Source organism: Trichoderma citrinoviride (genome assembly GCF_003025115.1).
Source record: "Trichoderma citrinoviride strain TUCIM 6016 unplaced genomic scaffold BBK36scaffold_9, whole genome shotgun sequence".
In the NCBI taxonomy this organism is placed as follows: Eukaryota; Fungi; Ascomycota; class Sordariomycetes; order Hypocreales; family Hypocreaceae; genus Trichoderma; species Trichoderma citrinoviride.
The window spans coordinates 309,439-333,192 of NW_020194717.1; the positions used below are offsets into that span (position 1 = coordinate 309,439).

At 53.6% G+C, this 23,754-nt stretch overlaps 9 protein-coding genes and 1 non-coding gene across 10 annotated transcripts; 3 read left to right on the top strand and 7 right to left on the bottom strand.

The window, feature by feature from the left end:
- Positions 1-20: 20 nt before the first annotated feature.
- Positions 21-1,811, bottom strand: BBK36DRAFT_1122551 (GMC oxidoreductase; the record flags this gene model as incomplete). The annotated part of the gene is made up of 1 exon (XM_024890958.1): positions 21-1,811. The coding sequence occupies one exon, from the start codon at positions 1,809-1,811 to the stop codon at positions 21-23; it is 1,791 nt and encodes a 596-aa protein (XP_024748392.1).
- Positions 1,812-3,912: 2,101 nt separating this feature from the next.
- On the bottom strand, positions 3,913-4,875 carry BBK36DRAFT_1121930 (NAD(P)-binding protein; the record flags this gene model as incomplete). Its single annotated transcript, XM_024890884.1, has 1 exon — positions 3,913-4,875. One exon carries the CDS (start codon positions 4,873-4,875, stop codon positions 3,913-3,915), a length of 963 nt encoding a protein of 320 aa, XP_024748393.1.
- A 1,077-nt stretch (positions 4,876-5,952) lies between these two features.
- BBK36DRAFT_1169850 (hypothetical protein) lies at positions 5,953-7,943 on the top strand (the record flags this gene model as incomplete). The annotated part of the gene is made up of 3 exons (XM_024895373.1): positions 5,953-6,273; positions 6,420-6,958; positions 7,121-7,943. The coding sequence occupies 3 exons, from the start codon at positions 5,953-5,955 to the stop codon at positions 7,941-7,943; spliced, it is 1,683 nt and encodes a 560-aa protein (XP_024748394.1).
- A 1,015-nt stretch (positions 7,944-8,958) lies between these two features.
- BBK36DRAFT_1121957 (glycosyltransferase family 15 protein) lies at positions 8,959-10,470 on the bottom strand (the record flags this gene model as incomplete). Its single annotated transcript, XM_024890887.1, has 5 exons — positions 8,959-9,300; positions 9,366-9,765; positions 9,822-9,908; positions 9,978-10,376; positions 10,442-10,470. 5 exons carry the CDS (start codon positions 10,468-10,470, stop codon positions 8,959-8,961), a joined length of 1,257 nt encoding a protein of 418 aa, XP_024748395.1.
- Positions 10,471-11,788: 1,318 nt separating this feature from the next.
- On the top strand, positions 11,789-12,984 carry BBK36DRAFT_1135663 (hypothetical protein). The gene is made up of 3 exons (XM_024892719.1): positions 11,789-11,940; positions 12,038-12,691; positions 12,808-12,984. The coding sequence occupies exon 2, from the start codon at positions 12,047-12,049 to the stop codon at positions 12,572-12,574; it is 528 nt and encodes a 175-aa protein (XP_024748396.1). The 5' UTR covers positions 11,789-11,940; positions 12,038-12,046; the 3' UTR covers positions 12,575-12,691; positions 12,808-12,984.
- Positions 11,800-11,889, bottom strand: BBK36DRAFT_t118. Its single transcript has one exon. It is a non-coding gene; the product is annotated as a tRNA-Val (tRNA).
- Positions 12,985-13,109: 125 nt separating the features above from the next.
- BBK36DRAFT_1160301 (COX5B-domain-containing protein) lies at positions 13,110-14,085 on the bottom strand (the record flags this gene model as incomplete). Its single annotated transcript, XM_024894281.1, has 4 exons — positions 13,110-13,274; positions 13,354-13,613; positions 13,765-13,854; positions 13,995-14,085. The coding sequence occupies 4 exons, from the start codon at positions 14,083-14,085 to the stop codon at positions 13,110-13,112; spliced, it is 606 nt and encodes a 201-aa protein (XP_024748397.1).
- A 1,015-nt stretch (positions 14,086-15,100) lies between these two features.
- Positions 15,101-16,201, bottom strand: BBK36DRAFT_1204143 (hypothetical protein; the record flags this gene model as incomplete). Its single annotated transcript, XM_024897297.1, has 3 exons — positions 15,101-15,298; positions 15,368-15,910; positions 15,980-16,201. 3 exons carry the CDS (start codon positions 16,199-16,201, stop codon positions 15,101-15,103), a joined length of 963 nt encoding a protein of 320 aa, XP_024748398.1.
- Positions 16,202-16,822: 621 nt separating this feature from the next.
- On the bottom strand, positions 16,823-18,031 carry BBK36DRAFT_5536 (Thioesterase/thiol ester dehydrase-isomerase; the record flags this gene model as incomplete). The annotated part of the gene is made up of 2 exons (XM_024898250.1): positions 16,823-17,638; positions 17,699-18,031. 2 exons carry the CDS (start codon positions 18,029-18,031, stop codon positions 16,823-16,825), a joined length of 1,149 nt encoding a protein of 382 aa, XP_024748399.1.
- A 1,521-nt stretch (positions 18,032-19,552) lies between these two features.
- BBK36DRAFT_1169856 (hypothetical protein) lies at positions 19,553-21,778 on the top strand (the record flags this gene model as incomplete). The annotated part of the gene is made up of 1 exon (XM_024895374.1): positions 19,553-21,778. The coding sequence occupies one exon, from the start codon at positions 19,553-19,555 to the stop codon at positions 21,776-21,778; it is 2,226 nt and encodes a 741-aa protein (XP_024748400.1).
- Between the last annotated feature and the right edge of the window lie 1,976 nt (positions 21,779-23,754).

A 23,754-nucleotide genomic window follows, 5' to 3' on the forward strand; every position in this document is an offset into this window, starting at 1 on the left:
TTTTGTCTGATTCCAATATCTCAAGCTGTCGCGTAAATGTCCTTGTGGGCAGCTTTAATCATGTCTGCTCCCTTTTCAGCCACCATGTACACCGAATTCTGGATACGGCAGTCTGGAATCACCGGTATGACAGAGGCGTCAATGACACGGAGATTCTTAACCCCATGAACTTTGAGCGAAGGATCAACGACCCCCTGATCGATACTCTTGCTCAGCCGCGCAGTTCCAGTCGGATGGAAGGCGGTTTGACAGCGATCCAAGACGGCGCGCTTCATCTCCTCCTCTGAGTCCAGAGGCATCAACCACGGCGATTCAGCCACAAAGACGTCCTTGAAGCCCTCACCCTTGGTCAGCACATCATAACTAAACCGAATCCCCTCTCTCATCGCGATAATGTCCAGATCATTGGCGAAGAAGTTGAGGTTGATGTCGGGTTGCTCAAGCGCGTCCGCGCTCCTCAGCGTCACCTCACCGGGATCCGAAATCGGACGGACCAAGTCCACCACAACGGTGGTGTGGTCTCCCTCCGGCGGGAACGGGAAATGCCACTGGAACGCGCTGCCCCAGAGACACACAAAATCGAGCTCAAAGTGCGGCTGGCCCTCCGGCGAGAAGGGGTCAACTCCCCCGTTGGCCTCCTTGGCCTTGCGATACGTCTCATCCTTCTGCAGATACTCATCGATTCGAGGGAACGCCACCATTTCCAGGAATCCGGACCCCATAGGGCCCGAACGGTCCTTTTTATACTGGGCGTGCATCTTCTCACTTTCAGCGTTCTTGCGAAGGATAGCTGTATCCATGCCGTAACCGTCCTTGACGCGCACCACAAACGGCACGCCTGGATGGTCGATGAGATTCTGACCGACGTGGCGCGAATCAACAATCACATCAATGTTGAATTTTGCAAGCTCGCGTTCAGGACCAATGCCACTGAGCATCAAGAGCTTGGGGCTCTCAAAGACGCCCTCGGAAAGGATAACCTCGCGGTCAGCAAAGACATTGATGTCCTTGTGATCGGGCGTCATGACTCGCACACCACGGCAAGTTCGATCAGCATAGTTGATGAGCAGCTTTTTGGCATGCGTTCCGGCCAAAACTGTGATGTTAGGCTTGTCCTTCAAGAAGAGCCAGCTCCCAGACCGCACCCCCTTGTAGATCGAATCGACACAGTGACAAAGGCCGTTCATCTCGCCATCGTATACGTTTTCCGTAATTGGCTGTCCGTGAGAAACCCAAGCTTTCTGAATGTTATCGCGGAAATGATCCATCTCGTCAATAAGCTCAGCATGAGAGATGGGGATGGGCCCTCCTCCACCAATCTTCTTGAGCTCCGGGAGGTACAGCTTCGGATCATCGTGATACGTGGCGCTCTTGCGCAAGTAATGAACAAGATGATCCCAGCTCCATTCTTTGCCGCCAAATTCGGCCCACCGATCAAATGTCCCCTTGCAGCCGGGAACCCAAGTGAAGTAGTTTAACGACGAGCTTCCACCTAGGGCCTTGCCTCGCGTATTGGGCTTTTCGATGCGCTCGTAATCATCACGCTTCACCAGGGTACTCTTGTAAGACCAGTCGTGAACGCTGTTTCGCAGGTTCATGGCATTAGAGGGCGTGGTGATCTCGGGACAGTCTTCCGGATTGCCAACACCGGCTTCAATGACCAAGATGCGGGCCTTGGGGTTTTCGGCCAGACGACCGGCGACGCAGTTACCGGCAGTTCCACCGCCGACAACGACGAAGTCGAAGTGATCTCCGTCTTTCACTGCCATGTTGGTGGTTCGTTTGGGCACAGTGTTGTGAGGGACTGCCATGGAGACGGATGAAGTCGATGCTATAAGTCAAATGTGTAAGACATTGAGAACCTTGGGATCCAGCTCTTGATCATGTGTGCCCAACACCCCTATCTTATACCTCTTTCCTCCAAGGAGTCACGTCACCATTGTTAAATCCCGTCGGTATGGCTTCATCTGGGTGGAGGCAATCTGTTCGGAACCCCGGATTCTTCAACGCCAATGGCAATCTGTATGTCACACATCAGCTTCCCTACGATCTGGACTGTGACACATTCAGACATCTCGTAACTGCGCTCGACCCCGCTCGCAAGAGGGGTAAAGATGCCTCGTTTCATATATCGTCTTACACGACGTCAAGATCTCCCCAGTGGAATTTAGGTTTCTCTTGGAAAGATGATCCGATCAGTTTGCCGGAGGCTATGAATATGATCACAGATCAGAGCTTTTGAGGCGTGCCGGTATGCCGATAGTTCATGTTGCGTCTTAGTTCTTCGATAAGCTAGCAGTCAAGCGAATGAAGAGCTGTCTTCATTACTCCATAAGAAAGTCCTGAGTTCGGGCGAGTCGCTGAAATTCCATTGGACATCTCCATGAGAGCACTCAGCAGTCCATACTATTGGATGTTGATTTGACTCTCTTCCTATATGACAGTTAGAGTGGCGTGTAAACATGGCCCAGCTGAACACTAATAGTCCAAAACCTTTCCGTAACCCAATAGCTTCTCTCCATACTACGGCCCGGCTCACGCTGACCTGCTCGATTGATAGCTCAGTTCAGCAATATTTCAACAAAACCGGCTTATTTTCATCCAAGACCGCCACGTTACAACCGTCGATATAGTACAGCTTCGAATAAGCAGCTCGCTGGCACATTCCTCCTTCGGTAACGTTCGAAGCAGCCACAAAGTCATTTCTCAATTGACCAATGGCTGGATCTCATTTACGCCCAGCTACAACGACTCGGAGCTCAAGGTCAAGCTTTAATAAAAATATGCGAAGAGCTTTATATGTTCGGTAGACGAGGCCTCAGCCGTTGGCAAAGCTTGAAGCCATCGACATTCGAATGTGGAGATGTGTGAAACGTGAAGCTTTTCAGCTGTTCAGGGTCCTTACTACTATTCCGATAGAGGTATCAAGCTTGGCAACTTTTGCGATAGCTCAGATCTACCTACCTTGACGTATGTCTCATCACGCAGCACCTTTGTAGGACGTTGGTATGGAATGACCTGTCACAACGGCTCATCAGCCGAATAACCGGACTCATCTGTATGAGATGCAAGGTTTCGGCTTCATCGGCTCCCGTTTGCCAAGCCTGGGGAAGCGAAGTGGGATGGCTGATCTAGCTGATGTGGTGGCATGAGGGTGATCTGAATGATATGTCCCAATTACATTCAAGCTGACGATCTCAGAGATGCCCAGCTTCTTCATGCATCCATGAGTTGCCCGGCTAACATCACCATTGAGGAACCTTGGTTTGATCTCTCAAGTAGATCGGCTAGCCATATACTTGATATCCCAGCTATTATAGCTGAAAACATGAAATCTGTATACCGATCTCGTAAATTTCTCAAGCTCATCCCTACGGATCCAAGTCTGTGGCCACCGGCAGCACGGCCCAGCATCTCAAAGCCATCTGGCCCCCTCACAATCTGATTTACAGCCAGAAAATAGTAAAGACGAACCTCGTCTAGGTTCTGGAAGAGATGCCAGTGGTAGTACATTGTATCGGCATGTCAAGTCTCCACCACAAGGCCCGAATTGTGTCCGAGCAACATCAACGGCCGGACACAACCCATGTCTCTTATATAAAAGGACCCCTTCACTCATCGCTTGCGCGCATGAGAGTCTGATTGCAACATATAATGCAATTCTGTCATTTCTGAGAACTGTCTCGGCGGGCCATCGACTGGAATTACCAGAGTTTATGCTGGAATTAGCTCTGTGATATTTTGGATACAAACCGCCAACCCCATAACATGGTATTGAACCCAAACAAAAGGGATCTCAATATCTCGCAAATGAAGTTCGCTGCCCATCAATTCCAACCCATCTGGAGTGATAGGGGCATATCCTCAAGCATCTTCATCAATGGTCTCCTGTCTTCAATAGAACCCCATAGCTCATCTCTTCTCAGGCACAAACTCAATAACAACCTTCCCCCTCCTATTCCGTATGGAAGCATACTTGTGTGCCTGAACCACCTTCTCCAGAGGAAACACCTCGACTGCAATGGGCTGAATCGTTCCCTCATCAACCAACCGCGCCACCCTCTGCAGCGTCTCAGCCTTCGGCGTGACAACAAAGAAGAGCCACTTCACATTCGGAAAATCATCCAGCTCTTCCGGCCTGCCCTTTCCATATTCCCACGCCGCCGGTGGTTGCCCAACCGTAATGATGTGCCCATTGCTCTTCACCGTCTTCCACGTCTTCTCCAAGACAGGATTCCCAACAGTGTCAATAACGACATCAACATCGCTAATAGTATCCTCCCACTGCGGCGTGTTATAGTCCACGACCCGACTCGCTCCCAGAGCCCTAAGAAACTCATGATGCTGCGAGCTCGCAAGAGCGACAACTTCAGCGCCAGCCAGCCGAGCTACCATCTGCACAACAACAACGCCCACCGCCCCCGACGCCCCCGTAACAAGCACCCTCCACCCGCTCTGCACCCGGGCGCGCTCAAAAACAGCCTCCCAAGCAGTCAACAGCGGGATCGGCAGCGCAGAAGCCTGCGCGTGGCTCAAGCTCTGCGGCTTCCGCGCCACCTCTGCGCTCCCCACGATTGCATACTCCGCCTGGCCCAAGCCCCTCCAGCCGTGAATCATGGAGAAGACCTCGTCTCCGATCTTGAGGTCTCCCTTGTACTCCGGGCCTAGAGCAGCAACTTCGCCAGAAATGTCGTGTCCCGGGATGCGGATTGGATGTTCCCATAGTTCCCACCAGGTGATCTCGTCGCCCGTCAATCCCGCGGCGTGGACTTTGATGAGGATCTCGCCATTTTTGGGCGATGGTTTGGGGACGGCGGGGTTGAGTGTGACTTCGGGGTTGGCCTTGGTGCCGAGGACCTCGACGGCCTTCATCATGATGGGCTTAAGCGAGTGATGAATAGTATGAATCTTGATGCGGGTATGGAATGGACAGAAAGTTGGAAATATATACCCTCTTGTGACTATAAGTTGTCGAAGCAGCTGACTGCTGATTTCGTCATCTCGGGTGATGGTGGAGTCCCCGACCCGGATCGGGTCTCCCGGAGCGGCCGTCTCTCGATTGGGCAACTTTTCGGGTCGGGCGGCGGGACTCGGATCGCGAATCTAAGCCCATTCCACAACATCCCCAGATGAAATACGAATCATATATCATTCTTCTCCGGAGTGTATGTCTTCAAGTTCTTACAATTGTTTCATTGACACGAGCATTTCCGAGAACCATAGATGGGTCCCGCGCCGCTGTATGCTGGATACGACACTGAGCCACAAACCGCTTGCGATTTCGGCTTCATCTATCTGGGATCGCAAGGCCAACTCATCGGATAAACAATAAGAGAGTCTGAGTGCTTGCTGAAAGTTGTCAGTATACTTGTTCAAGAGAGGCTACCACCCAACTTTCCCAGAGGATGACCCTGCTCAATACGAGTCTGCTCAGTTACACCGCGACTCTGCCCTGCCTTGTCACACCCTTCCAGGCAACCAGAAAATATCCGTTCTGAGTCAAACCCAGAGACAAGCCCAAATCTCCAATGCCACCTCCCCAAACTCATCTATGTTCAGAACAGGCCCCGAGCCAAGACACCGTATCCCCCCTCATATCACGACAAGCCAGCGCCCATGATGGCTTACATACCGCTCAACCACCCCTGTCCAGCAGGGAAGCGATTCCTTCCAATCCCACCCCAGCTCCCCATGGATTCCCCTTCGCCACTCCGCAGTTCATCAGCTTCTCACCTCACACCCAATGAACCTCCATCCCATCGCAAGGCAAGACACTGTCTTGCATGAGAACAGCGCGCCGCTCTGCAAACCCGCATACCTAACCTGAATATTCTCCGAACCCGAACCACCAAGCCACCATCACGACGAGCCACTTCCTTCTCCCCCCCCCCCCCCTACCTCCAACTCATCTCATTCACAGAACTCATCAATCCCCAGCACGACAACAACACAATGGCAGAAGCCGTAGGCATTGCCCTCAGCGTCCTCCCCATCGTCATCTGGGCCCTGGAAAAGTACTCGGAGCCCCTCGACGCCTACAGCGACTACCACAACGCCATCGGCACGCTGCAGGCCAACCTGCAGATCCAGCGGATGCACCTCGAGGCCACCTTCCAGAGCATCGGCCTGCGCCACCCGACGCCGCGCGAGCTGGCCGAGTGCCTCCGCCAGCGGTTCCCGCTCCACCATCGCGAGATCGCCTTCATCGTGCGCCAGATGGACGAGATGATGCTGGGGATGATGGAGGGCCTGCAGGTGGACATGAGCCGGAAAGTGAGATTTCCTTTATAACTGTTTCTCTCTCATCCTTTACATAGAAGGCCCTTTCTACCATGGGTCATGACATTCGTCCTCATCATCGTCATCGTCATCACCACCAAGCATGAGCATGGCATACATGTACTCACATCCCAAACCAGCCCCTCTGGACGACTCACGAATCCCCCGAAAGAATCTCCTGGGAATGGCGCCGCGTCAAACGCAGCTTCCGCACCAAAAAGTGCGACAAGATGATCCGCGACCTGCGCAGCTGGAACGACGACCTGCGGCACCTCGTCCAAAGCGCATCAGCAGCAGAAACGCTTCCCACAGACGAAAAGAGCTACGCCATCCAGAGAGTGAGGAGGCTCTACAACAGGGGCAACTGCGAGTCCGTGCGAACGACTCTCCGGTCTTTGCATCGCGCGCTGCAGGCGGTGTTGTTGATGGGCGATGGTCATGGTGGTGGTGGCGGAGGAGAGTGTCATCAGGTTTGTATCGAGCTGAATAGTCTTCATGCGGGAGGGTTTCCTCTTTTGACTTTTCGAGTTGGGGTCTTGCATGAGTCGCCGGATGGGAGGGATAGCGCTGCTTGGAAGTTATTCTATGCTGCGGGTGAGGCAGCTCAACAACAGAACCCGGCATTGGACTCACAGCCATATTCGTTCTCATCAAGGCCTTCAACGCTTCGATCAAGACGGTCATCTTATTCTCAAAGCCTACGCGGGATGGCACACAGCATATGGAGCAAATCGCGGGACTCATTCAAACAGCTTCCCACTCCAAGAGGTATGTCACCACCCTACTCCAGGAACAAGCTCATTCATGAAAGAACAACCATCTAAATCCCCTTCAAAGCGAGCGTAGAAGACACATCAATCACATCAACCCCTTCAATCCCCCCAAAGCCCATCATCCCCAGCCCTCCCCCCATCACCAACCTCTACAACGCACTCCTCTCCCCCTCCCACACAAAAGAAGTCTTCGGCTCCCTCAGAGACCCAACCCCCGCCTCCCCCCACGAAGGCATCTTCTCCCTCAGCCACCTATCCCGAAACCACGACATCATCATACGAGAAATCTCGCTCGAGAAAATCATCGCCACAGAGTCCCAGCGCGTAGCACCCGCCGTCCAGCCCCTCTCCGCCAAACGCCGATACGGCATCGCCGCCTCCTTAGCCTGGGCAGTGCTCTACCTCGCGGACAGCCCCTGGCTACCACAAGGCCTGGACAGACACAAAGTCAAGCTCTTCCTCCAAAGGAAACAAGCCAACGGCTTCATCAGCCTCTCCGAAAAAGCCTACCTCGCATCTCCCCTCTCCAAACCAAAGACAACAACACAATTGCCCTCCCCGGCATCATCATCCACTTCCCTCCGCCAAACAACAAGCCCCAAAAGCCTCATCTTCGACCTCGGCATCCTCCTCATCGAACTCGCCGTCAACCAGTCCTTCAGCAAAGAGTCGCTCTCCGCCATCCTCCAGCACGACTACCGTCCTCTGAAGAACTATCTGGACCGCGTGGAGCAAGAGGCGGGTATTTACTACTTTAACGCCGCGCAGCGGTGTGTGTACGGCGTCTTCCTTGCGGATCAGGGACAGATGGATTTTGATCTGGACAAGTTCCAGCATGAGTTTTACAGCACCGTCGTTGCGCCTCTGCAGGCGACGTATGAGGGTCGGTAGCTGGATGAAGCGGTTAGAAAGACGATTCATGATATATACACATGGGCTCATCGAATCTACAAACAGACCTGCTCAAGAATTTCTTGCGAAAAGCTCGTTGCTCAATGACTGGTACGGGGCTACGTCAAGTCACTTTTTCGCTCTCAGAGACAGCGATGGACAGGGGTAGAGCAAAGACGTTAACGAATCCTATCACATTAATGAGAGTCAATGAATGCATGAGAGGGCCAATGGACCCAATGGGAGGACCGAAACACATAATCACTTATCTACGCACAGCAAACATAGTAAACATGCACAGAAAATATGCCGTAGAGACGAGGGCCAAACCCCCCATGATAGCAAGCAGCCCTCTCACCACTATTGATTCATGAAAAACGTCCAAACACCACTACAAAGTCGTAATACAGCACACATCAATCTCAAATCAGCTCATCCGCTCTTTCAATAGAAATATTTATAGATCTAGCAACGCCACGCCCCCTCTCTCCATCATCCCATAAGGTACTCTACAAAGACAGACGTGCCGATAACCACACATTTCTTCTTCAAAACTCCCTTCGCTTGACCCTTGTCCTGCTTTGCCTTGCTTTCGTTCGGTTTAATAGTATGTATATGTATAACAAGAAGAAGAAGAAGAAACAAAACCCCCCGAATCCTCGCTGGTGCTCCTCCCTCTTATATCCTAGGTGCAGTGGCAAAAGCATCGTCTGAACAATAAAGAAAGGACAAGACGAGGACCAGTAAACTGAATAACCATTGCCTACCGCCGCTCCCCGATCTCTCCTAAAACCACATAGACACCATCATCGTCTTTCCTCGCATTTATATATAAGACATCGTAGCCGCATCTAAACACCGCTGTGCTTGTCGGTATTTCCATGGTGTGTATTAAGTTCGTGCACTTCATTAATGGCCGGTCCCAGTAAGCGGAAGAGAACCAGACCGTCTTTACTCAAATTTTCCAAAAGAAGAACAAGAGGAAGAAAAGGACCTTCAAGCTCCCTTTCTTCGATTAGGGCGAGGCCCAGCCACCGGCGACATCGACCCACTCGGCCAGACAGGAGCCGTCCTTGCCCTCGACATCGACAATATCCGTGTCACAACGGCAGCGGCATCCAACGCCGTTCTCCTTGGGCTCGTCCCAGCTTTCCCAGTACTCGTCCTCCTCGATTCTTTTCTTCTCGTCCAGGGTGGTGGTCTCGAGGAAAGGGGGCCGGGGAAGCTGTCGCGCAGGGGCATTGGCAGGGCAGTGCTGGATCGTCGTGTGTCGGTATCCAAAGTCTCGGAAGTAGTGTATATCCCGAGGAGCCAGAAGAGCACCAGCAGCCAGAGAGTGGATGGGAGCATCACCCCACTAATCATCAGGTTAGTATAACTTGTCATCCTGCAAGGCTTGGGCTCGAGATGGTGGCAACTTACTCGTTCCATCCAGAAGCCGCCACTTCGGTCCATCATCTCAAAGAAGTCGTTGTACTCCTTGCTGCGGAACCAGCTGAGCTTGGCAATCTCGAAGTTGGACCAGAAGTGACACATGTTGTACTTCTCTCCCTCCATTGCCTCGGGATCGATGGGCGGCAGACTGCTGGGTTTTCCCTGGAGGATCTCTTCGGGCAGCGGCGGGTTGGGGTCATCGCGCTGCTCCTTGGGAGGGTCCTGAGGCTCCACGAACATTTCCCACAGGCCCTGTGACGTCAAGTTGTTCATTCGCTTATACGCCGAGGCATAGCGGAAGATGTTGGGGACGGTCTCGCGAAGCTCCTTGACAGCAATCGTGAAGCCGTAGGTCTTGTTGTTCTCGATCATCTTGAGGAATGGGTCGCTGGGATGCTGGTCAGTCATACGGCCTTTGGATACAAGACCCGATGGGGAACGTACTATGTAATGTCGCAAAAGTAGGTGATTTCAGGCTCGACGCGCCAGTACCACTCGTACTTGAGCAGAAGAGGGTGGTTGTAGAAGAATCTGGGTTCGCAAAGTCAGCAACGAAGTCATATAAAACGCCGTCGTAGCATCGTTGATAAAGAAACTTACCCAGAGTAGAAGCGACACATGAAGTGGTAGCTCTCCATGCCACCGTACATGACGGCGGCATCGCCCTGCTTGGCAATGCCCTCCTTTGCGACCTTTTCATCGATCCAGTCGGGAAAGCCCCAAGTGCCAGGCTCGACCTTGCCAAACTCGACGGACGCCGAGGTATAGTTTCGCACAGTCTCCTTGAAGTTATCGTCGAACTCGGCGTCGTTGAGAAAGACGTAAGGGTAGTGATACCATCGGTTGAAGTGGCGCTCGACAGACTTGATGGACTGAATCACGCCATCAATCTCCTTGTTGCGGGCCAAGACGACAAAGGCGGCGTTCGCTCGCGGCGTCGAGGTGTCGGGCTCAAGACAGCCCGTGACAAAGACCTTGTCGTGCTTTTCGCTGATTTTCCTACATACGCATGCAGAGTCAGCAGCCTGCAGTTTACAAACAAAGACGGGGGCGCATGGACCTACCGAATGGACGGCGGCGACCCAGCGGGCATCAATATCCTGCCGGGAGAGCTGGGATGCCTAACAAACAGCACCAGGATGAGCACCACCACCAGGACCGGGAAGACGAGGACGACGCCCAGCGGGATGGACACGGCCGAGTTGCCGCGTAGACGCAGCGGCCTTTGGAAGAAGGCCAGGCTGGACGCCAGGCCGTTCTTCCTAGAGCGCTTCTCGTCCGCCGTCGGAAGCTCTGATGACCGCCTACCCGCTCTTGATCGCCGGAAGATGTCCATGGCGAACTAGCAACCCAAGCCTGCCTATGCGGCAGGAACAGCAACAGCAGACCAAGAAGAGAGACGCAGGAATCGACGTTGTGTATCGGTTCGGCCAGAGGGGGAGGATGGTGACGAATGCCCGTATCGAACGAGGTGGTGGGGGGCTGTGGCAGATTTGAGGCCAGATCAGTGAAAGTCGAGACTCGTAATCAGGGGTGCAGGTTTGGTTGATTTTATTTTTTGGCGTTTGGAGGGGGGGGAATCGTATCAGGTTATCGACAAGCCCTGCAGCAGTTTGGTGCCAATCATATACAACGCGAGTCGAGTCCGTACAATCCGGCTCAGTAAGAGTCTCTGATGGATTGATTGAATCTGTCGAGCCGCAAAAGAGATAAGGATCGTGATGGCAGAGAGCCAGAACGCGCTTCTCCTTGGAAATTGGATGCGCCTCTCGCGGGGCACCGGCCAGAATCGGACTCGGAGTTGACGCCAATCTCAGCTCCGCGCGACCAACGATATAAAGGAAAGAAAAGACGCCCCTGGTAGACGATTTCGCCGTCAACGCCAGTCAATGCCTGGGAAAGGGAATGTTCAGTCAAATGAACCTTTTCCTCTCTTTATCTTCCTTTCGAAAGGAGAGGGAGGGAGATAATGGTCGAGGCCACCCTCCAGACCGCTCGCCGCTGATTGGGGAATCTCAATCCTTCTGCTTCGACTAGTCTTAGCGCGGCCCGGCAGAATCGAACCTTTGGGGCAAGAAGGACAAGATTCGACAGCGAGCACAGGTCAACCGCCGCCGCCGCTGTTGGTCAGGTACCTCATCTGCCGGCCAATGCCCCGCCGGTGTGCACGTACAGGCATATCAAGACCTGGAGCCAGCGACTTCGGTGGCAGTCCGGTGGCGCTTGTGGCCAATCAGCGACGCCCTGAATCGTGAATTTTCCGAGCCACAACAAGGGGCAACAACGCCACACGGGAAAAAGGGTCCAGCGGAGGGGAACATGTTTTTTCCCTTATTTTTCACCCAATTGCCCTTCAACCTCACCAATGAATCTATCGACTAGACTACTATCACGTTCATTAGCTTCAACTGGCAAAAAGCAATGATCTCGCCCGGGCTCGAACCGGGGACCTTTTCGGTGGTGTCAACAGATGTTGTTAACGAAATGTCATGACCAACTAGACCACGAAACCATCTTAATCGCTGATTGGCTGCTCGTCGTCCTTCACAAAGAGCTCTATCAAGCCGGACATCCAACGACCATCAACCCCAATTATACCTTCTAGGCAAATCCAAAGCGACAACTTCACCTTACAATTCTCATACCTTCAGAAGACAAAAAACATCACCATGTCCCAGAAAATCAACGCCAAAAACCTCTCCTACAACTCCTCTCTCCCCCCTTTCCTCGCCGCCCTCCGCGCCCAGGCCTCCGGCGCAACAGGCCCCGACCCCATCCTCTCCGCCCAGCGCCGCGGCGGCAAGAAGCGCTCCAGCAGCGAAGAGGCCGAGGACGCGCCCCTGGTCGTGGACGAGCACGGGAACGCGCTCGAGGACCTCAAAGTCAATAAGGACGGCACCGTGGAAGAATCAGCAGCAGCAGCAAATGCAGAGGATGCTGAGGAGGCCGCCACCAAAGACGGGGCGGAAAAGAGCGAGGCAGAGCCGGCGAGAGCTTCGATGATAGGAGGGCGGAAGCGCAAAGTTGGCAAGGTGGTTGGCGAGGAGGCGCAAGATGACGGTTCCGAGACTGCGCCTGCAGGAAAGAAGAATGAGACGGCAAAGAAAAACGCTGATGATGCCGAGCAAGCGACCAACCGCAAGCCTAAGAAAAAGACAAAGAAAATCAAGCTCAGCTTCGACGAGGACGAAGGTTGAGCTGGGGAGGTCTCAAGCGACGCGAAACAACAGCCATGCGCAGAGACCATCAGCTGACCAAGATGCGGCAGCTCACGCTGAGAATGAGTCTCTGCGTTTGCCACTGCAGCTTCACATGAGTTCTCCATTACGTCTGTCGGCAATTACAGCTCGACACCTGGAAGTTGGGGATTGGAAACTGCCGGTGTAATTACCACAGTGAAGCAGATCCACTGACGAAGTCGTCTCAAAGAAGCTTCCCAATGATGCCCGGGACATGCAACGAGCATTGGGAATGTCAGATGCTTAGTCCCAGCATCCGGCATCATCATTAGATTAATCAAAAGATACCCGCCCCCAGTCTGTCAATGCTTGTGATTCACACTGCGACAAAGTCATGAGTATCTACAAAATACACAGCCGCGTCCCGTCTGCCCTCCGGGCATGGACATCTCGCTCCACCCAAACTCTTATGCCTTGATAATACATCGTCTTTGTACACCATCCCTCCCTGCCAACCAATTTTCGCATCCTCCGCCATCCATCAGCTGTGCATTTATCGGTAGCGGTACTCGGGCTTGACGAAATCGGCGAAGGTCTTGGGCTCGGCGATCTCCTGGTGGGCGTGGTGGTGGTGGTGGTCGTCCTCGGGACCGACGTAGTCCATCTTGTAGACGCTGCCGCACTCGGGGCATCGCTCGATAGGGCGCTCCTTGGAAAGCTACATGTTGCACATTCCCCCTCGTCAGCACTTTGTGAATGGGACGACAGTTTCCCTTTACTCAGGTCCCAGCACTTACGCCGAGCCAGATGACGCCGTGGGAGTCGGCGGGCGAACCGGTGCAGCCGGCAAGCTGCTCCTCGCCGGCGGAGCGCACCAGGATGGGGTTCTCCAAGGTTCCCTTGCGGCTGGCGTCGAGGGGGCGCATGTCGAAGACGTCGACGCCCTCCATCTTTCCGAGGATCTCGAGGCGCTCGAGACCGGTGGCCTGCTCGAGGTCGGTGGGGACGGTGCCGGGCTGGGCGCCGGGGCCGAAGAGGTCGTCCTCGGACTTGATCTCTGTGGTGGGGGGACGGAAGCTTCGCATCAGCGATGTTCATTGCGAAGGTTGTAGTGTATGTCGTGAGGGATGGACGAGATAGCTATAGCTACCTAGCCGAGGTAGTGATGCAATGCGTGCGGATATACAAACAAGCCGGGATCAACATACCAGACAGAGTCTTGTAGGGGCCAATCTTCTTCTCGGCGGTGCCAGCAAGAGCAGCAGCCTGCTGGTTGGGGTTGGAAGGGCCAGCGGAACCTATATCACAGCCCCATAACGTCAGCCACAGCTCCAAGCGTCCCTCCCAAAGTCGCATCTTCCATCCATCCCGCATCATCCAATCTTTCCAAGCTCGACAAACAGAGGAGGGGGCGGCTGCCACGGGGGAAAGTTCATACGGCGAGCAACAGAGGTGGCGAAGCCGCGGGCAATGGCCGGAGCGGCAGCGGCGCGGCGGGCCGCAGCGATGGCAGAGCGTTGCAGGAACATGGTCGTTCGTCGTCGGGGCAGGCGATGAAGGAGGAAGGTTTGGTGATGGGGTTCGGTTTTCTGGCTTCGAGGGATTTGCGGATGGTCTGATTTGAGATGCCATTTTCGGGGGCGGTGCCCCGCTTTCGGGCGGGAATTGGCCAATGGCGGGGTGCAAATTGAAAGCACGTGACTCAGCTGCTGTGTGTGAGCTGATGATTTTGTGATTACCTCATGAGAGCTGTAGCTGTAGCTGATGAGTATGACGAGAGATGGGAATAGCTCAAGCAGCTGCTGGTTTTCACAAGACAATCTTATATGGCATGCAGATGGTATCAGCAGTTGAATACGTAGGTCGTCCAACTGCTGCTTGAGCTTTGTCCAACATAGCCAACATCACCTACCATCCTATCATAAACCAGCTCAGCCACTTCACAGATATCAACAGCTTCCATATTCAAGATTGGTAAGTAAGTGGGAAAGCATCTTGGATGTGCAAAGCTGGTCCTACAAATATGATACATTGGAACAATGCAGCTACAGAAAAAGCAGTTGTAGCTGTACCCGAATGAATGTCAAAATCAGCCCCTTCGCTCTTCAACGGCATATATCCCCCCAACCCTCACTGTGCACCTCAACCACCTGCACGTATAAGGCCAACGACCGAGTCCGATGGCACAAAGGAAAGGAAAAAAAGAAGAAGAAAGACTCGACTCGTGTCCATGATAGAACACCAAGCCGAATACACAAAAAGAATAAAAGGCTGGTTTCGTCGTCAAAGTTCCGACGATAGGCGGATGGACAGCCTCGAGCAAGAGCCGTCTCCAACCAGAAAGACTCGACTTGCGTGCATGGGTAAACATCAAGCCGAAGTCGTACCTAAACAAGGGCTCTGTTCTTTCGTTCAAATCCCAGGCATAAAAGGCGTAGACAGCCCCAAACGAAAGCCGTGCCCAATGCCAAATACTCCTCAATGACGGAAATCTCCAATAGGTATCGATAAACTCCGTCGCTCCACGCCTGCAAATGTCGAGCTCTAACTCGCATCGGGGCGTTCCTGGATGCTCTGCCGTGCCTCAGCCTCTTGTCGCCTCTGCGCCTCACGCCGCTGCTGCTGTTGGGCTCGAAAAGCATTCACTCCAGCATATATAGGGGTCGAGGAAGCGGCAGCAACACGCGTACGACCACGAGCTCCGAGACGGCGTTCGATCCGTCTGGCCAGGGGGACAGGGCTCTCCGAGCGGTCGTCGACGACATCTTCCTCCGTAAGTCTTGATTTCTGCGGCGACAAAGTGAATGGCACGACCCTCTCCTCTGTAAGCCAATGCTTCCGCTGCCTTCCCTTGGGACCATAATTTCCCAGCTGGTTCCTCTGCGCAGCTGACATCAGGACCGCCTGTCTCATGACGGTATCCTGATATACTTTGCTGTGAATGTCCACAGAATCGTCGCAGAGCTTGTACACAATCGTTCGAATCGCATGCTTTGCGTTATCTACCGGATTGAGCATGAAGCTCGCGGCCTTTTTGAGGATCCGCCACCGGATGAAGTCGAACGGATCCATCGCAAGCGCTCCCGTTCGGTGCAGATGCTTTAGATCAGAGATCTTGCAGGCCAGGCGATACATCGCCTCCTTTTGGCACAAGCCGCCAGGAGGCAGGTAGTCTTTTCCAAGAAGCTGGTTGGGATGATACCTGCTCTGCTCCCCAAAGACCTCCCTGATCTTCTTGAACTTGCTCGAGTTGTCCCGGTATCTCTTCAGCGCCAACTGCAGCGATTTGTTGCTAGGGTTCAGCTGGCTACGGTAGGCAGCCTCTCTCTTCTTTTCAGACTCTGGCTCCTGAAGCTCCAGGAATTCCACAAGCGAGTCCCACGAGGGGTTCTAGTACTCTGAGGACTCGCTTATGCGTTCGACTGGGGTGCCGCGAAGCAACAGAGGCTCGAGGAAGGTGCTTCCATCGGTTGATATCTTGTACACGCTCTCGAAGGGAGCCTTGAGCAGTGCTCTGAGCGTGGCTGCATCTTTCGGAGTACCGATGGTAGGCGGGGCGGTGTCGATCTCATAAAGAGGGCCCATGACGGGCGACTTGGCTTGAGATGAAGATGTGATGGATGTGTAACTGATAACTGCATGCATGTACATGGTTAACTGGCGCATCGATCTATGGAGGCGGTCGTCATGAACTCACTGCTTCACCGTAGAGAATTGTGTAAGCACGTGTGTAAACGAACTGTCTCGAATGATGTCGATACGATAAGCTGCCAGTAGTTGGATGATACTGGTCCGTATGCGTTACTGCTTGAAGAGCGAAGGGATGCAAGGCGGTTGCGTTGAAATATGTCAGCCGAGGTGATGTACAGTGGAAAGGAGGAGGAGAAGAGATCAAAACAAGAGACGCGTTTTTATAGAAGCTTTGCAGGCGCGCATTCACGTGTTCCATCGTCTCGTGTGTTTCGTTGACGTGCTGGCAGCTGGCAGCTCGGGCACCTGGCAACGGCGCATAGCAACCGACCTGAGCGAGCCTAGGCACAGAGCTGAGATAGCAGAGAGAGCAGTGATGGATGATACATCAACGACTGGGCTATAATACGGCGCAAATATGTGTATCTATTCTATCTGTTGATCCTCATCAAATCGTCTTGCTCCATCAGCCCTCCATGTCCCATGTCCTATGCCTTCATCTCCCGACTTTGCCTGGCGCCGCAATCTCCAGCTCACCATGTCCCTATGGAAACACGCGAATATGATCTTCCAGCCTCACAGCTTTTCTTCCGTCGTCTTCGACTTCTTCGTGGACGGGACAGCAACGCCATCTTGGTATCCGCTCGCCACATGCTTACCCTCAGGGCTCCATATCCTGCTCTCCATCATCCCCCTGCCGGCATTCACTCGCGGCCAGCAAACCTCCTGAATCCACCACCCATCCCCCTTCATGACCGCTTCGTCAGCGTTGACGTGCACGTAAAAGGAATATGACAAGCTCGCCGCAGACCCGAGGTTGAAGCCCCAGCCGAGGGAGTTGGTCAGCATAATCAGCCCGTTGCGATCCGCCTCATAGGCGTGTGCCACAATGTGTGCATTGGCATCGTCCTCGGGAATAGGCTTGTGCGCTCGATATAGAATCAGCTCGCGCCTTTCCGGAACTGCTCTACCCTCATTGTAAGCCCTCATGTCAACTTTGTACATGTCCAGCATCGGAAACCCTCCATGGCCAGCGTTGGGAAACAGCGTCGTGACAGCTTCAATGTCCAGCTGCGGGCTGGCATCCCACTCGTCTGGCGCTCGCTGTGAAAGGATGTCGGCGTAGCGTTCTTGAGCTGATCCTTCCATCTGGTGATCTGCCGGCGATGGTGCGGGACGCTTGAACGTCGTGAGACAGGCGAAGCAGACGTTGCCCAGCGGCCGATCAGCATCCGACTCTGGAAAGGGGCCAGCAGGGACGCTCGATGATACTGTGGGCTGCCGTGCCTGAACTAGCTTGGTGGCAAATGAACGACTTGAGTGGACGTTTGTGACTTGATAGATGAATGGGCGATCAATCGCGCCTGGTTTGGTGAAGACGCCTTGTATGGACTGAGTGAACCAACCATCAGTTCAATTCATGGTTGCCACAAGCAGTTACTGCAGACTCACATGAATGCCGAGTTTACCGTTTCCATTGCTCCCGGTCTCTTCTTCATCCTCCTCCACTGCTCTCGCCGCCGCCAAAGGGGCCTGGGCATAGACGTGGCCTCCGAAAGCTCCAGGAGGGAAGTCGAGGATGTTGCCTTTTCCGGACAGCTTGTCGCTCGCCCATTTGATCGGGAGCTCGCCTCCTGGTCTCCATGCTGGCGTACGGCTCATGTACCTCTTGACGCCATCTTGGGAGGCGTTGTGCTGGTCGGGGAGCCGCGATAGCTTCAGAGCCTCATAGAGGTCATTGCGCCGGAATTCGGTGCGTGCGTCTATGCTATTGGCGGCCGCCATGTTCGCCCTTCACGCGACGCGCTTGCGTAATCGCTTGTGCTAAAGCCTCGGCGTTTGTCCCGTTTTCCCCACGATTTCATTCAACTAATCGGAAGTATCGAGTAAAGATGATCATGTTGTGTGTAACAACAGGGAGACGTTGACTTGATATCAAACAGATGTATGAGTGAGTGGGCGATGGACCTCGGCTCCGGACGCCGCTACTAAGCTGCACCCCGGCTAAAAAGGGAGCGCATCCAATGACACCCGTGTCTCTCATGCTGCGGGTACTGACTCTCATTGGAATTTTTCTTTTTGGTCTGGTTGGCTTGGTGGGAAAGCAGTCTGATCATCAGTTCAATTCGAACCTGATATATCGCGTCTCTCGTTGCCATCAGACGCAACTTGTGACACTTTCACCGCCTGCAGCTGAGAGAGCCTCTGAAGTATACGCAAGCTTGCAGCCTTCAACGGTGAAACAGCGACTCGCCTACGGAATTTTCATCGAAGTCATGGGGCACAGAATTAGAGGACTGATTTACCACGAGAAGCACTTACACTATCGATCCCTTGGTTACACAGTAGTATAAAGCCATCAACTGCTCCGTCGTCCTGCTAAACTCTCACTCCGGAAGCGGCGTCATTCTCCTCAGCCACTCCCGGGCCTATAACCTATAAGCCGAGTGGCAGCACTGGAGCTTCGGGTTCACGAGTTCCAGTCTACAACAGCAGCAAAACGTGAGTCGAGCGGTCATCTTGTTAATACTTTGTACGCGCACACGCCTACTTTTCACCTCATCAGCCTGCTGAGTGCTTGGAGTTGGGTTACATAACATATCGATGGTTGCACATGCAAACGATAACCGATGACCATCCTATGCTTCGCATTTCAAGGCATCATGAAGCATTCATTGATTATTGCAACAGAACTCATGCGAAGCCTTCACATCTTTTCATTACTTGCTAGATATCCTCTTCAATTGACATACGTTTTCTTATCTCTGTCAATAATATGCATCTCCTCAAAGACGGTCAAGTGCAGTCCCTGCAGCACCTCAAGCGCAGCTTACCCTGTGATGTCATTGGCGCTTTACAAGATTCACCGGCCAACATGATGCAGCAAAACAAAACAATGACACCACCCAATTGTCGTCATCAAGCCATCACCCAAAAATCCCCCCTCCACGAAAAATAAAAGAAAAAATAACGTCTGCAGGGTTATGCTTGGAAATTGGAGATTTGGAGAAGCAAAAGAAAAAAAAAAGCCATATCGATTTCCCAGTGACACCTTTCTGGACACTCCTGCCGTGTTTCAGCTCCAACGTCAAGCAAGCGTCATTGATTTGCATCATCTCACATACCTCAGCTCTCCCCATCTACCAACTTACCTTCCTTATCTTTATCTTGCCTTACCTTATATCAACATACCGCCTCACATCGACTTCATACTCATCAAGGAACTTCAACAATTCACACGAAACAGCAAATCATCACGAGATCAGTCAAAGCAACGCAATCGGCCTACAGTCTCAGCTCGCCACCATGTTTTCCTGGCTGGCTCTCAGTCACGACTCCGGCCGTCGCCGCCACGATGAGGAGCACCAGCCTCTCCTCCCGCAGTACAACGAGCCCACGGAGCGCCAAACCCGCCTCCATGAGAAGCTTCACACCTACCAGATGCTGCGCGCCCTCTCCAACGGCTACATGCCCTCCAATGAACAGACCATCACGCATCTCCGCACGCTGCTCTCGGCAGATGTTCTCAACCCGCAGGCGCCTGGCCTGAGTCCCTCTGGCAGAGCCCTGGTCCGGACCACGTGCATGTGGATTAGCGAGCTCATCGACCTGCTCCAGGCCAAGAACTCCAATGATCAGATCCAGGACTTCCTGTGGTACCTGTCCAAGGCACGTCTGCGAGTGGACGCCGCCGACATCTCGGCCAGAGCCAGCAGCAACAAGATGAAGGCAGACGTCATGGCCGCCGTCGCCAGCATCAAGACGGTGGGGTCGCTGCTTCTTACAAACTCCGATTTCCGCATCTTCCTTACAGATTTATCGACCGTCTCCCGTGAAGTCTTTCGTGATACGGCATTCACGCTGAGTGATGTGGCCCAAGAGACAGCCAAAAGGGTTGAGCCGCCCAAGGAGAAGCAGCAGGCTCTCAAGCACGCCAACGGAGATGCCCAGCCTGCCCCTTCGACCGAAGAGCTGCAAGACGAGGTCACCCAGGTGGCCGAAGTTGTCGCGGACGGTGCCACCGATGTCCTCGAGGCCGCCGTCAACAGCGCGCGAGACCACATCCAGGGTGACGAGCAGGAGGCCCTGACCTATCGCCTCAAGCAGGCCGTGCTCAAGCTCCGTAAACGACCAAACTACTCGGACTCTGTGTCCACCTTGTCTCTCCTGCTGAGGCGCTATCTCAAAGTCTACTCTCAGGCTGTCGCTCGTACGGCCGAGGTTGTGGAGGATGACATCGACATCAACCCGGAAGCCGACGAAGCCCTCAAGAACTTTTGGCAGCTCGTCACGTCGTTTGGCGATAAGGAAGCCTGGGAACAAGTGGAAAAGTCGTTCCACGAAGTAGTGGAGGCCGGCCAGTCAGATCCCGCATTTGAAGACCTCGTGAACCATGTGTCCAAGCTGGTGCAGGATATTCTCATGGATCCCGACTTCTTCAACAACGCGGAGAAGCGATTCAATGAGATCCGCGGCAAGTCGAAAGAGCTCGCAAGTGAGACTTCCATTCGAGAGAAGCTCGATGAGTTACTGGGCAGTCTGAGCGCGGCCCTGCGCTCCGTGAGCCAGGATACTGAAGTCAACCAACTCATCGCTAGTTCAACACGTATTGCACACCTGATATCGCCCAAGAATCAGTACGTCAACAAAGAGATGATGTCGGATCTCGTCAACGTGTTTGTCCCCATGATTATCCAGGGCATCCAGTATCTGCCGATTCCGCGGCTTGAAGTCTCGACCCCTGATGTCGATTTGCTTCTTGAGAATCTGATCCTGCAGCCCGGTCGAACGGTCAACCACACCTCGTTCCTTCCATACAGACTCCAGGTCTCGACTCGGAACGACATTGACATTCGTAAAGCCCGCTTCCAAGTCTTGTCGACCGTCACCTCGCTGGCTACGATCAAAATCTCGGGGCTGTCTATCGCGGCGGAAGATGTGGGATACTGGATGCACCTGCACTCCGGCATCTTTAGGTTCATGGACGAGGGCCTGGCCAGCATCCACCTGGATGAGCGCGGCATTGACCTGATCCTGGACATTGAGATTGGTCGCGATCGACTCGAAAAGATTGTGACCCTCCGCAAGGCAAGCGTCCGCATCCACCACCTCAACTACACCCTCCGCCAGTCCAAGTTTTCCTTCTTTGCCTGGCTGTTCAAGCCCTTGATCCGGCCCATCGTCAAGAGGGCGCTGGAGAAGAGCATCGCCTCGTCCATTGAAGACGCACTTCACACCCTCAACCGCGAGCTGCTCTTTGCTCGCGAGAGGCTGCGGGCAACGCGCATCGCCAGCCCCGAAGACCTCTGGACCTTCATCAAGGCCGTTGCCGCCCGGCTGGTGCCTCGGCCAGACCCAGAGATCGCAGCCAGGATTGGCGTGCGGCCGGAGATCTTCCGCGACCGCTATGCTCCGGGAAGCTTAGTCCAGCTGTGGGAGCGGGAGGCTCAAGACGCCAGCCAGAAAATCTACGAGTACGAGCGAGGCGGATGGCGCAATGACATCTTCGGTGTGCGGACGCGCCCAGCTTAGCCAGGTCCAGAACGAGGCCGGTCAGCCGGAGAGGGGTGAAGCTGCTCCCGCCCGGCCTTCTGACTCGTCATATTGGCTCGCGGTGTACAACATGAGAAGGGCTGTGTGTCGATTGGACTTGGACGGAGTAGGCATTCCGAGCTGTTACGTGCGGCGCGAATATTGGCCGCCGGCTTGAATCGGGAGAGCGAATGGGAGCAATGGCGCTGCCACCCAGACACGGCCGGATATGGCGGGAGCCCTGTGTTGGGGCCTGTCGATTCTTTGGTTTGCTTCTTCTTTTTGCGATTGCGTCGCTGATCAATCGTGGCCTCAGCGCCCAAGCTTGGTTCTGGTTTCCTGATTCAGGCAGCGACCCCAGCTGTCAGGCTGTACGGCATGTTGAAATTTGGGGCAAGATGATGGTCTTTTGCATTTGGCAGCGCTTTGCTTCGGATCTAGGGCAGACGAGGTTAATGCAGCACTGAGCTGGCGGAAAGTGGTTTCAGGTAACACAGCAGCAAAGTGGCTGGAAACACTCATTGGCCGAGCTGCTGTTGCGTCGATTCGATACATGGGAAATCATTAGTATGAATGAACGGCCGAGATGCGCAGATCATGAGTGTGCCTGCGGGTGCAAGTATGTCGTAGCACCTGGTGCTGTTCCTCGTCTCGTTCCCGTGACACGAAGATCAAATGCCAGCTTTTGGTTCGTGGGTATTTACTCGGGGGTGGTTTACAAGAGAGAAGCAAAATCAGACGAGCAGGATTTTAGGAGTTGGAGAAGGTTGGGGGGGCCAGCAGAGGCAATGGGCAGCCCAAGAGGACAGCAACATGAGCCGCTTGACGATGCCGACATACATATGTGCATGTATGTACGTGTATGCAGAAGCAGTCGATTATGGAAGTCAGGCCATCAGAGCGGACGAAGCCCGATTCGACCGCTAGGAAAGGAAGAAAGGAAGGGCGATGGTGACTTGTTCTTCCTGCACTCAGCTGGAGTGGCTTTGAGTGGATGGCAAAGGAATGCGAGGTGGTGTGGCATTGGTGAGGAGAGACTAGCCAGGGTCTGGGGCTTTTCCGGGGGTGGATCTTGGGGGATCCTGATCCCAACGTGACCTGTTAGTAGTATGGGGATTTGGCGACATGTTTGTTTGGTTTGGACGCCTGTTGACCTGATTTGCTGCATGCCTGATGGATGGTTGAGTGAGTGAGTGAGTGAGTGTTGAGAGCGAGTCTACTGTAGGTGGCAGATGCATGGCTTACTCTTGCAGCAAATCGCAGCTGAAAGATGAAACCGGGGTTCTTATTCTGTATGTAAGGGTATGGACGCTGTCATGCAGCTCGACTAAACAAGCAAAGAGGCGAAATCCGGTCTGCTCTGCGTGATGGCATTTGCATGACTGCATGCTTGAATTTAATATATTCTCGAGCTTCTAATTGTCCGTTCGTATGGAGTCGTGCGTTGTAGGATGGCGGAAGGGCAGCGATCCGATTTGATCGGCTAAGCTTTATGACGGGTCGATTTAGGATCCCTATTCTTACCTTGTTTAATATCTTGTTTTCTTTTAGGTGTTGATGGCTGAGGATGTGGACTGAGCGTGCTTTATAATGTCTCCGTCTGGAGTTATGGAGTAGTTGGTGATGCTATTCATTGCACTTGTAAGACTATAATGTACCTGAATAATATTGTCAAGGAGAAATGTAGTGCAAAGAGCTCGTAAAGAGAACCCTTGCCACATGACAAGGCGTCAATATTCTCTCCAATGGTCCCATCTCAGCTGGTCCATCGCCGGCACATGGACCAGGGTCGGTCATATTTCGTCCGCTCCCCGAGCCCAGCCTCGCCGCAAAAGAATCTGTAACACGAATTGCCCCGTCCAATTGCTTTTCTCGCTCTCTTTCTTTTCTCATTCCAACCTGTCTTTTCTTTCCTCACGCCCGTGGATTCTCTTGTAGGGTGTGCTGATTGCATTCGTTCATAGGTAGCTTGTAAG